The sequence below is a fragment of the Microcaecilia unicolor genome, chromosome 7 (genome assembly GCF_901765095.1).
Source record: "Microcaecilia unicolor chromosome 7, aMicUni1.1, whole genome shotgun sequence".
NCBI lineage: Eukaryota > Metazoa > Chordata > Amphibia > Gymnophiona > Siphonopidae > Microcaecilia > Microcaecilia unicolor.
Window position 1 is genome coordinate 213,015,145 of NC_044037.1, and position 13,574 is coordinate 213,028,718.

At 48.8% G+C, this 13,574-nt stretch overlaps 1 protein-coding gene across 1 annotated transcript in view; it reads left to right on the forward strand.

The window, feature by feature from the left end:
- Positions 1-13,574, forward strand: part of NCKAP1 (NCK associated protein 1) — a 234,916-nt gene that overhangs the window by 111,458 nt on the left and 109,884 nt on the right. The window contains exon 18 of the mRNA XM_030209048.1: positions 11,822-11,941. Within this exon, the coding sequence (XP_030064908.1) occupies positions 11,822-11,941 (120 nt within the window). The remainder of the gene's footprint in view (positions 1-11,821; positions 11,942-13,574) is intronic.

The following is a 13,574-nucleotide window of genomic DNA, read 5'->3' on the forward strand; positions in this document are numbered from 1 at the left end:
TGTAAAAACATGAGATTAATATAGGAAAGAGACTTTCTAGGAATAGAACTAGAAAATATAAAAAGGGCCTGAATCTTACGTTTCCCTTGCTTTGTCATCAATAAAAATGTTGAAATATAAAAACATAATTTGTACCTTTGCTGTAAATACAATTCTCCGAGGACAAGCAGGCTGCTTGTTCTCACTGATGGGTGACGTCCATGGCAGCCCCCTCCAATCGGAAAACTTCACTAGCAAAGGCCTTTGCTAGCCCTCACGTGCCGATGCGCACAGCGCATGCGCGGCCGTCTTCCCGCCCGAACCGACTTGTGTTCGTCAGTCTTCTTTTGTCCGCGCTCGGGACGGTCGTGTTTTGCCGCCGTTTCGTGCCCCTCAAGTTGACCTCGCGTGTCTTCGTGATTTTCGCTAACAAAAAAAAAAAAAAGAGACCGTTCCGGTCTTTACCCCTTTCCCGTGTTTCCAGCTTTTTCCCCGCGTAAGTTTCCTTTCGCTTTCGGGACCGGCCTATTTGGCCTCTGTACGGGTTTTTTCTCCCTTATTTTTGGTGCCTTTCGTCGTCATCGCGAATTTTGATTTCGCCGGCGTGATTTTTCCGCCCATGTCATCGAAGTCTTCCAGCGGCTTCAAGAAGTGCACCCAGTGCGCCTGGGTAATCTCGCTCACTGATAGGCATGCTTTGTGTCTTCAGTGTCTGGGGGCTGGGCACCGCCCGCAGGCCTGCAGTCTTTGTGCGCTTTTGAAAAAGAGGACTCAGCGAGATTGGCCCAGTGGAACGTGTTGTTCTCGGGCTCTTCAACGACAACAGCACGGGGTGCATCGACGTCGACAGCATCAAAGTCTTCGGCATCGACACCGGCATCGACTGCATCGAGGCTTCTACCTTCTGCATCGTCGGTACCGAGGCATCGGAAGGCTGCGTCGACGTCGGTGGTACCGGGACCTCCGCTATTGCTGATGTCGTCAGACGGTGGTGCTTTGTCTGGAGTGCAGATGAGGGCTGTCCATTCCCCTGCTGGTGGCGGTGAGCCTTCGGGTGGGTCTCCCCCTGCCCTGAGGGCTCCTGCGGTACAGCCCCCCCCCCCCCCCCCGAGATCAACCTTCTTCGGCCTCGGCCCCGAGGAAGCGACGGTTGGATTCTACGTCCTCCTTGTCGGTACCGGGAAACTCTGGTGACATGCTTCGCTTGAAGAAATCAAAGAAGCATCGTCATCGGTCTCCTTCCCGTCTCGGTATCGAGAGCTCTGGGTCGCCGAGGCAGTCGGCACCCAGTAGGCATCGGCACCGGTAGGACCGCTCACCCTCTGTTCAAGAGGTGTCGATGCGCTCCCCTTGGACAGCCCGGAACCGCCTCCACGCCCGGAATAGACTCTGACATCGACACCTGCATCGGCTTCTCAGTCTTTCTCCACAGCCGCTCTGCACGAGAGTCTCTGGGCCGTTCTTCTAGAGATTCTGGGAGAGCTGTTGCGCCCTTCTCCGGTACCGGGGGTGCTTGCGCCTCCGGTACCGTCGAGTGAGGCGACGGCTGGCCCCTTGCCCGAGGTGAGGTCCCCGGTATCGGTACCGCTTGCGGTGCCGGCTATGGCCGCCTCCCAGGCAGACTCCCCGACGACGTCGGCGGAGGGAGCTTCACCGGTGCTGGCGAGGGAGTCCACCTCTCGACGCTTCTACCGTGGCCGTGTTTCCACGGAGTCGAGTCGGGCACGGCTTCAGACACAGGTTCGTGAACTCGTGTCTGATACCGATGGTGAGGCATCGTGGGAGGAGGAGGACATCAGATATTTCTCTGACGAGGAGTCTGATGGCCTTCCTTCTGATCCCACTCCCTCCCCTGAAAGGCAGCTTTCTCCTCCCGAGAGTCTGTCTTTTGCGGCCTTTGTCCGGGAGATGTCTACGACCATCCCCTTCCCGGTGGTTGTGGAGGACGAGCCCAGGGCTGAAATGTTTGAGCTCCTGGACTATCCTTCTCCACCTAAGGAAGCGTCCACAGTACCCATGCATCATGTCATCAAAAACTGGACCAAGCCTCTAAGTAATTCCCACATCCCCAAGAAGATCGAGTCCCAGTACCGGATCCATGGGGACCCAGAGCTGATGCGCACTCAGTTGCCTCACGACTCTGGAGTTGTGAATTTAACCCTAAAGAAGGCTAAGAGTTCTAGGGAGCATGCTTCGGCGCCCCCGGGCAAAGACTCTAGAACCTTAGACTCCTTTGGGAGGAAGGCCTACCATTCCTCTATGCTCATGGCCAAAATTCAGTCTTACCAGCTCTACACGAGCATACACATGCGGAACAATGTGCGGCAGTTGGCGGGCTTGGTGGACAAAGCTCCCTCCTGAGCAAGCCAAGCCATTTCAGGAGGTGGTCAGGCAGCTGAAGGCGTGCAGAAAATTCCTGGCCAGAGGGGTATATGATACCTTTGATGTTGCGTCCAGGGCCGCTGCTCAAGGTGTGGTGATGCGCAGACTCTCATGGCTGCGTGCCTCCGACCTGGAGAATAGAATCCAGCAGCGGATTGCGGACTCGCCTTGCCGTGCGGACAATATTTTTGGAGAGAAGGTCGAACAGGTGGTAGAGCAGCTCCACCAGCGGGATACCGCTTTCGACAAGTTCTCCCGCCGGCAGCCTTCAGCTTCTACCTCCACAGGTAGACGTTTTTATGGAGGAAGGAAGACTGTTCCCTACTCTTCTGGTAAGCGTAGGTACAATCCTCCTCCTCGACAGCCTGCAGCCCAGGCTAAGCCCCAGCGCGCTCGCTCTCGTCAGCAGCGTGCGCCTCAGCAAGGCCACTCGGCTCCCCAGCAAAAGCAAGGGGCGAGCTTTTGACTGGCTCCAGCAGAGCATAGCCGACATCAACGTGTCAGTGCCGGGCGATCTGCCGGTCGGGGGGAGGTTGAAAGTTTTTCACCAAAGGTGGCCTCTCATAACCTCCGATCAGTGGGTTCTTCAAATAGTCCAGCAAGGATACACCCTCAATTTGGCCTCGAAGCCTCCAAATTGCCCACCGGGAGCTCAGTCCTACAGCTTCCAGCACAAGCAGGTACTTGCAGAGGAACTCTCCGCCCTTCTCAGCGCCAATGCGGTCGAGCCCGTGCCATTCGGGCAAGAAGGGCTGGGATTCTTTTCCAGGTACTTCTTTGTGGAAAAGAAAACAGGGGGGATGCATCCCATCCTAGACCTGAGGGCCCTGAACAAATATCTGGTCAAGGAAAAGTTCAGGATGCTTTCCCTGGGCACCCTTCTTCCCATGATTCAGGAAAACGATTGGCTATGCTCTCTGGACTTGAAGGACGCCTACACACACATTCCGATATTGCCAGCTCACAGGCAGTATCTGCGATTTCGTCTGGGCACACGTCACTTCCAGTACTGTGTGCTACCCTTTGGGCTCGCCTCTGCGCCCAGAGTGTTCACGAAGTGCCTGGCTGTAGTAGCAGCAGCGCTTCGCAGGCTGGGAGTGCACGTGTTCCCTTATCTCGACGATTGGCTGGTGAAGAACACATCTGAGGCAGGAGCTCTACAGTCCATGCAGATGACTATTCGACTCCTGGAGCTACTGGGGTTTGTGATAAATTACCCAAAGTCCCATCTTCTCCCAGTACAGAGACTCGAATTCATAGGAGCTCTGCTGGATTCTCGGACGGCTCGTGCCTGTCTCCCGTAGACAAAGGCCAACAATCTGCTGTCCCTCGTCTCCCGGGTACGAGCGTCCCAACAGATCATAGCTCGGCAGATGTTGAGATTGCTGGGCCACATGGCCTCCACAGTTCATGTGACTCCCATGGCTTGTCTTCACATGTGATCTGTTCAATGGACCCTAGCTTCCCAGTGGTTTCAGGCTGCTGGGGATCTAGAGGACTGTCCATGAGTTTTCTCAAATCCCTGTACTGGTGGACGATTTGGTCCAATTTGACGCTGGGACGCCCTTTCCAAATTCCTCAGCCACAAAAAGTGCTGACTACGGATGCGTCTCTCCTGGGGTGGGGAGCTCATGTCGATGGGCTTCACACCCAGGGAAGCTGGTCCCTCCAGGAACGCGATCTGCAGATCAATCTTCTGGAGTTACGAGCGGTCTGGAATGCTCTGAAGGCTTTCAGAGATCGGCTGTCCCATCAAATTATCCAAATTCAGACAGACAACCAGGTTGCCATGTATTACATCAACAAGCAGGGGGGCACCGGATCTCGCCCCCTGTGTCAGGAAGCCGTCAGCATGTGGCTGTGGGCTCACCGTCACGGCATGTTGCTCCAAGCCACATATCTGGCAGGCGTAAACAACAATCTGGCCGAAAGGTTGAGCAGGATTATGCAACCTCACGAGTGGTCGCTGAACTCCAGAGTAGTACGCCGGATCTTCCAGGTGTGGGGCACCCCCCTGGTAGATCTCTTTGCATCTCGAGCCAACCACAAGGTCCCTCAGTTCTGTTCCAGACTTCAGGCCCACGGCCGATGCCTTCCTCCTGGATTGGGGGGAAGGCCTGCTGTATGCTTATCCTCCCATACCTCTGGTGGGGAAGACTTTGTTGAAACTCAAGCAAGACCGAGGCACCATGATTCTGATTGCTCCTTTTTGGCCGCATCAGATCTGGTTCCCTCTTCTTCTGGAGTTGTCCTCCGAAGAACTGTAGAAATTGGAGTGTTTTCCGACCCTCATCACCCAGAACGAAGGGGCGCTTCTGCATCCCAACCTCCAGTCTCTGGCTTTCACGGCCTGGATGTTGAGAGCGTAGACTTTGCCTCTTTGGGTCTGTCGGAGGGTGTCTCCCGTGTCTTGCTTGCTTCCAGAAAAGATTCCACTAAGAGGAGTTACTTCTTTTTATGGAGGAGGTTTGCCGTCTGGTGTGACAGCAAGGCCTTAGATCCTCGCTCCTGTCCTACACAGACCCTGCTTAATCCCTTCTGCACTTGTCTGAGTCTGGTCTCAAGACCAACTCTGTAAGGGTTCACCTTAGCGCAATCAGTGCATACCATTACCGTGTGGAAGGTAAGCCGATCTCAGGACAGCCTTTAGTTGTTCGCTTCATGAGAGGTTTGCTTTTGTCAAAGCCCCCCGTCAAACCTCCTACGATCTGAATGTCGTTCTCACCCAGCTGATGAAACCTCCTTTTGAGCCACTGAACTCCTGCCATCTGAAGTACTTGACCTGGAAGGTCATTTTCTTGGTGGCAGTTACTTCAGCTCGTAGAGTCAGTGAGCTTCAGGCCCTGGTAGCCCAGGCCCCTTACACCAGATTTCATCATAACAGAGTAGTCCTCCGCACTCACCCTAAGTTCTTGCCGAAGGTAGTGTCGGAGTTCCATCTGAACCAGTCAATTGTCTTGCCAACATTCTTTCCCCGTCCGCATTCCTGCACTGCTGAACGTCAGCTGCACACATTGGACTGCAAAAGAGCATTGGCCTTCTATCTGGAGTGGACACAGCCCAACAGACAGTCCGCCCAATTGTTTGTTTCTTTTAATCCCAACAGGAGGTGAGTGGCTGTGGGGAAACGCACCATATCCAATTGGCTAGCAGATTGCATTTCCTTCACTTACGCCCAGGCTGGGCTGGCTCTTGAGGGTCATGTCACGGCTCATAGTGTTAGAGCCGAGCAGCGTCAGTGGCCCACTTGAAGTCAGCCACTATTGAAGAGATTTGCAAGGCTGCGACGTGGTCATCTGTCCACACATTCACATCTCATTACTGCCTGCAGCGTGATACCTAACGTGACAGTCGGTTCGGGCAGTCAGTGCTTCAGAATCTGTTCGGGGTTTAGAATCCAACTCCACCCCCCTAGGCCCATGTTTATTCTGTTCCAGGCTACACTCTCAGTTAGTTGTATAAGATGTTAGGTCAATCTCAGTTATGTCCTCGCTGTTGCGAGGGCCAGTTGACCATGTTTGTTGTTTTGAGTGAGCCTGGTGGCTAGGGATACCCCATCAGTGAGAACAAGCAGCCTGCTTGTCCTCGGAGAAAGCGAATGCTACATACCTGTAGAAGGTATTCTCCGAGGACAGCAGGCTGATTGTTCTCACAAACCCGCCCGCCTCCCCTTTTGTCTTTGTCTTGCTATATACGGGACTGACGAACACGAGCCGGTTCGGGCGGGAAGACGGCCGCGCATGCACGATGCGCATGGGCGCGCGAGGGCTAGCAAAGGCCTTTGCTAGTGAAGTTTTCCGATTGGAGGGGGCTGCCGTGGACGTCACCCATCAGTGAGAACAGGTATGTAGCATTCGCTTTCTAGGACCACATTACCTCATACATCATTAGATCTTTGTTTTCTGGAGCAACTAGCTCTGAAGTTTATTTCTGTATTTAGAAAGAGAAGTTTTCTTTCAAGTTTAGGACTACAGTTTCTTGATATATGGGAAGATAAATTGTCAATGAGGGATGATCATAGGGTGTTCATTTGACTTATTTTTTCTGTTGGTTTCTAAAACTCAGAAACATATCACCTTACCTCAACTAACAGTGCAATTAGTTTTTTTTTTCCAGTAGTGGTTATGTGGGATATCTGCTTGAATGAATTATTTGCTTTTTTAATGTGAAGAATATGGTTGGTTTTTTTTTTTTTTTTTTTTTTTTTTTTGGGGGGGGGGGGGGTATAGTGTTTTACAGTTTATCAATAATTGTCATGCTTAATAGAATAGCCTGCTGGTGGAGTTGGTAAACAAAACAATGATAGCATTCAAGCTTACATGGGACAGATGCAAAGCACAAAGGTAGGAGATGACCAGTGACTAGGGGTGAGCAATCAATTCATTAATAATGCTATTAACGTGTTAAAATTTTAACATCACCTTTTGTTTTTAACACAGACCCGCCCCTCTCCCCTCCCCTCATTTACCTTTGCTAGGCTTGGACTCTGGATTTTTTTTTCTCTTTCCTCACTGCCTCAAAATCCTTGTCTTCCCCTTCACAGCCGGACTCTGCTGATACTAGAGCAGCTCCATGCAGGAAGTTCATGGAAGTCTCATGGGACTTCCCCAAGTTCTTGCACGGTGGGAGAGATACCGATGCCAAAACAGCTATTCAAATCTGACGAGTCAGAGAAACTGAATGAAATCTCAATAAACCTGGAAGATGTAATGGCGCAGTGTGACAAATTGAAGAATGGTAAATAGCCTGGACTGAACGGTATTCATCCCAGAGTACTGATAGAATTGAAAAAGAACTTGCAGAACTATTGTTAGTAATATGTAATTTATCTTTAAAATCAAGTATGGTACCGGAAGATTGGAGGGTGGCCAGTGCATCGGTGCCGGGCAAAATGCTAGCGATTATTATAAAGAACAAAATTACGAAGCATATTAAAAGCACAGATTAATGAGGCAAAGCCAACATGGATTTAGCGAATGGAAATCTTGCCTCACCAATCTATTACTTTTCTTTGACGGGGTGAACAAACGTGGATAAAGGTGAGCCAGTCGATATGTATCTGGATTATGAAAAGGCTTTTGACAAAGTACCTCATAAAAGACTCCAGAGGAAATTGGAGAGTCTGGAGATTGGAGGTAGTGTCCTATTGTGGATTAAAAACCGGTTAATTAAAAGATAGAAAATAAAGAGTAGGGTTAAATGGTCAGTATTCTCAATGGAGAAGGGTAGATAGTGAGGTTCCCCAGGAGTCTGGTGGGACTGTTGCTTTTTAACATATTTATTAATATCTAGAGGTGGGAGTAACTAGTGAGGTAATTAAATTTGCTGATGAGACAAAGTTATTCAAAGTTGTTAATTTGCAAGAGGATCTTGGGAGACTGGGTATCCAAATGGCAGTTGATGTTTAGTGTGAGCAAGTGCAGTGATGCAGGTGGGAAAGAGGAACCTGAACTATAGCTTTGTAATGCAAGGTTCCACATTTGGAGTGATCGACTAGAAAAGAGATCTAGGTGTCATCGTTGATATGTTGAAACCCTCTGCTCAGTGTGCGGCGGTGGCTAAGAAAGCAAATAGAATGTTAGGTATCATTAGGAAAGGTATGGAAAACAAAAATGAGGATGTTATAATGCCTTTGTATCGCTCCATTGTTTGACCGCACCTCGACTACTGTGTGCAATTCTGGTCAACGCATCTCAAAAAGATATAGTGGAATTAAAAAAAGGTACAGAGAAAAGAGACTAAAATGATAAAGGGGGTAGGATGACTTCCCTATGAGGAGAGGCTAAAGCGGCTAGGGCTCTTCAGCTTGGAGAAGACAGCTGAGGGGAAATACGGTCTGAGTCACACATATAGCAGTCTGGCTTAGGATAGGCTATAGAGAGCTTCGACAGAAACTCCAGTAATTTGGAACATGAGGACTGTGCCAGGCAGACTTTTACGGTCTATGTCCCACAAATGACAAGATGGATTCGGATAGGAGTTGAAGGCAACTCTTGTAGTTGGAATAAAAGGATAGAGCTGGGCAGACTTCTACGGTCTGGATTGAGAATGATTGGGCAGACTGGATGGACCGTTCAGGTCTTTATCTGCTGTCACTTGTTATGTTATGATAGAGGTGTATAAAATAATGAGTGGAGTGGAACGGATAGACGTGAATCGTTTGTTTACTCTTTCCAAAAATACTAGGACTAGGGGGCACACAATGAAGCTACAAAGTAGTAAATATAAAAGGAATTGGAGAAAATATTTCTTCACTCAACATGTATTTAAACTCTGGAATTAGTTGCCAGAGAATGAGTAAAAGTAGTTAGCTTAGCGAGGTTTAAAAAAGGTTTGAATCGCTTCCTAAAAGACAAGTCCTTAAGCCATTATTAAAATGGACTTGTGGAAAATCCACTGCTTATTTCTAGGATAAGCAGCATAAAATTTAATGTACTGTTTTAGGATCTTGCCAGTTTCTTGTGACCTGGATTGGCCACTGTTGGAAGCAGGATGCTGGACTTGATGGACCTTTGGTCTGCCCCAGTATGGCAATACTTATATACTTAAGTATCCACAGAGCCAGGCCTGTTCAGGGGAGGAGCAAGAATTTTGAGGCACTGAGGAAGGAGAAGAAATCTGGAGCCCAGCCCAACTGTAAAGGTAAACGAGTGAGGGGTGTGTGAAAGAAAACCAGGTTGTTTTTTTAGGTATTGTATGGCTGCTTATTGTGGGGGTGGTATGGAAGGGAGGAGGAGGATAATCGCCCATATTTACTATAGCCACTGAAATTAGAGGTGAACTGTTAGCTTCGGAGAAAGGATGCCTTTAGCTTCAGGGAAAGGATGCCTTTAGGAGGGAGTATGTTTTAACAGCAGAGATTGCGATCATGCCTGCTTTAGAGGAAATGCTGAGGGAAGGGGGAGAAAAATTTTCTGCCTGCTTGGAGCAGAAAGGTGTAAGCTCAGTTTTTTGAGGTCTGTTGAAGCTCAATGAAAAGTTTGTATGTATGGTATTCGGGGAAATGAGTTTATGGGCAGAGCAGTGGATATTAACAATGCATCCTTGATAGCGTCTCCTTTTGCAAATTCCAAATAGCTTTATTCAGGTCACAATTTTTTGTCCTAGTATAACCCAAATATGTGCTTTTAAGGACAAGAGCCGAAAAGAATTTGGATGAATCAAGCCCTCTATAAAGGAAAAAAAATTATAAATTAGCATTACTTTATTTTTTAATAGTAAAAAAGGTCCGTTTCTGACACACATGAAACGGGCGCTAGCAAGGTTTTCCTCGGAGGGTGAATGTGTGAGTGTGTGTGTGTGACAGAGTGAGTGTGGGTGCAAGTGTGTGAGAGAATGTGTGTGAGAGTATGTGTGCGATACAGACTCTCTATGAGACCGAGAGAGTGTTTGAGAGTGACTGTGTGACACACAGAGAGTGAATGTGATACAGTGTGAGGCATAGAGTGTGTGAGAGAGAGAGAGAGTGTGTGTGTGACAGAGATACCTCCCCCCCCCCCCCCTTTGGTCTCAGGACCCCCTCCTCCTCCTCCCCTCTGGTCTCAGGACCCCCTCCTCCTCCTCCCCTCTGGTCTCGGGACCCCCTCCCTCCTCCCCTCTCTGGTGTCAGGACCCCCTCCCATCCAGTGTCTTCCCTCTTTCTCTCCCCATCCTTCCACCCATCTACCCTCTCTCCTGATCCTTCTAGCCAGTGTCTCTCTCCCCCTCCTTCTATCCAGTGTCTCTCTATCTCTCTACCCTTTTCTGTTCAGTGTCCCTTCTCTCTGCATCCATTCATCCATCTCCCGCTTTCTCTCCCCATCCTTCCATCGTGCCTGTCTCTCCCCTTCCTTCCTTCCTTCCTTCCATCCGTCTACCCCCTCTCCCATCCCTTGTCTCTCTCTCTATCCCCTTCTTTCCCTCCAGGCCCGCCCACCCAACACAGACCTGCCAAGTCTCCCGCGAAACACGTGGCACCAGCTCCCATTTCCGGCCACTGCTGCTTCTCCTGTTGAGCAGCAGCGGCTGCTACAAAAACAAAAACAGCTGTTTTTAAAAAGCAAGCACGGCACCGCAAGCAGCCATCAGGCATTGGCTGTCGGCTCTGCAGCCGCTTCTCTCGCCTCTCACGTCGCTGCGCTCCTCCGGGATCTGCTCCAGGGGCAGTGACGTGAGAGGCAAGAGGAGCGGCTGCAGAGCCGACAGCCAATGCCTGATGGCTGCCTGTGGTGCCGCACTTGCTTTTTAAAAACAGCTGTTTTTGTAGCGGCCGCTGCTGCTCAACAGGAGAAGCAGCAGTGGCCAGAAATGGGAGCTGGCACCGCGTGTTTTGCGGGAGACTTGGCAGGTCTGTGTTGGGTGGGCGGGCCTGGAGGGAAAGTGGCTGGGCCTGGGCGGCAACCTCGGGGGGGGGGGGGGTGGGGGGAGTAGTGGCTGCGGTGACCTCGTGGAGGGGGAGCAGTGGCGACCTCAGGGGGGGTGGAGGGGTGAGAGGAGGCGGCGACCTTGGGGGAGGGGCATGGCGGCAGGGGCGGGGCCTCATGCTGCTGTCATGCGGTTGGTCAGTGCTGCATGTGACGTCAGCCTGGCTTCGGAGCCTAGCAGACCAACTCAGCCATGAACACAGGCAGCAAGACAACATTGGAGGTGAGAATTATTATATAGGATTTCCCAAAATGCATGCTGCAATTAAGCACGCGATAACAATTTTTAATCGTTCGATCACAATTAAAAATTTTAATTATTGCCCACCCCTAGCACTGACTGAATAGAGTTTATAGTGACATAAGCAGGGCCAGCTGGCCATAATGGGTGGATCCAGCAATCCTTTTGGCAGCAGGTACTAAGCTACTGTATTACTGTGCTTTGGAAGCCTAGTATATTTTTTAACCTAAATGACTTAACTGGAGTTCCCGACAATATACTTCAGTATTATAGTGGGGATTCCTTAAATATACGAGAAGGATTAAAGAACTCATTGAGAATTTGTAAGAGACTTTTAAATAAACTGAGCTTACTGCATGATAGCAGATGATTTAAGAGCAGCGATTCTGTTTGCTCACTTGTTAATATGCATTACAGGATTGCAAAACGGGCTATAACATAGCTTGACATTCAAAGAAAGGCTGTCTTGATTTTTCACTCCGTGATGCCATGTGACATTGACATTTCAGGCATTTGGAGGACAAGAGAAAATAGTCTTGAAAGTTTAGTGTAGTTCAATAGCGAAGCATACACCTAAAATCTTGATTACATTTTGTTAAATAACACATTTGCTTTTCCTGTTCTCATAATTTTGAACAATCACTTTTGAGGAAAAGTGCCTGGAACCACTTAGTAAATTTGCATCGTATTGATGAACTTCAGGTTTCTTTGTTAATATTGTATAACACTGTTCTAAATGTGCCAAAATTCATATGTTTCCTGCTTTGATTAATTCAGAACTTGATATCACTCTTGTTTATTCTGTTTATTTCTCTAGCGACATCATATTGGAGATCGTAGTCTTTCATTATGCAACATGTTCTTGGATGAAATGGCCAAGCAAGCTCGCAATCTTATCACTGATATTTGCACAGAACAGTGCACACTTAGTGACCAGGTGAGCATCTGATTTTCTTGTGCTTGCAGTTGATATTAGTTGCATCATTAAAAATATAATTAATGATGTGAAGTAGGGTTACCATTCGTCCGGATTTCCCCGGACATGTCCTCTTTTTGAGGGCGCCTTGGGGAGTCCGGGCGGATTTCCGCATTTCCCCGATTTGTCCGGGTTTCGTCGGGACGAATGGTAACCCTACCACGATCCTGTAATGCGGCCATTGCCGAGAGGGTCCGCCGACTCCGCCCTTCACTTACCATGTCGGCGGAGGAGGGGGTTGGCGGAGGAGGGGGTTGGCAACAGCAACACGTCATCTCTCTCCTCGACTCCTCATCCTCTGAAGCGTGGGCCGACACAGCGCAGGCAGGCTACACAGGCAGGCAGCGTCTGTGTGCGTACCAGCCAGCGCCTACCTGATCAGCTGATGATGACGCTGCACGCAAGCACAGTTGCTGCTGTACTGCAGCTTGCCGCCTTCTCAGCCCGCCAGTCATATTATGTTGAAGGCAATTTCCTGAGCACCTGAGACATTTTAAAAACTTCACTGTAACACCCAGATTTTGATCCCATTCCCACCACTCCACTAGTAGTCTTCCTTTGGTCTTGTGGTTCATAAAGACTTAACAGACTATTACTCTCTCTCAAAAAAAAAAAAAAAAGCAGTAGACAAATCCTATATATCTCCAGTCTCGTAACAGCTGCTACAGAGCCATATGAAATTTGGCCCTACCACACCTGTAACTAAAACGGTCTTCCCCTTCAGGCTGGTCTCACTCTTGCACTTAGGTCTTTTGATGAAATTGAAATATATGAGGATATAGGCTGCCATTGCAATAGCTGCTCCCAGAAGGTCGACAAGGGGCGGGGTGAGGTGCAGAAAGGGGTGGGGCAAGGGCGTGAAAGGGGCGTGGGGATGGTGTGAAATGGGGCGGGACAAGTGTCCTCTTTTTTTTAAGGACAAAAAATGGTAACCCTAATGTGAAGGCTGTTAAAGTAGCTTGCCAGCATAGCAAACTCTTGCAATGTGTCCCTAAAAAGTATCTTAAGTTATGAGATACACTCAGCATGTTCAGCTCAGATGCTTACTTTCCACAGGGGACTTTACACAGGGAGCTATGGTAGACAAAGAACTCCGTTAACAGGATACTGAATGGATTCAGGTGGCTCCCTGCTACTGTGTTGTATCTGAAAATAATGTGATAATGAAGGTCAAAGACTGTTTTTATTTCACAGAGCTGTAATTTAACATTTATATGCCTCATGGGGAAGCTTTCCAACATAACTGCAACACAATTTATATGATACAGTACTACTACCTGGCCAATTTTTATTGCTACAGGTATTTTATAATTTATAGCAAGATCATATTTTCAAATTCATTTTCACAGCTTGAAGTAGCGATACAAACAAAACGTTCTACATGTAGTTTGGACAGCTAAAGCAATCTTTACAATTCCCCATTTCTTTCTTTTTGCTTCAATTCTGAGAAAATGTGTCTGAGGTGGTTGAAAACTCTTCCTAGTTAGCCATTTCTATTGTTGTAAATCTGAGAAAAATCTGGTTTCTGCTACAGTGACCTTTATTGAAAGCCAATATAAACACTGCACACTGATTTATGTAAAATGTGAATATA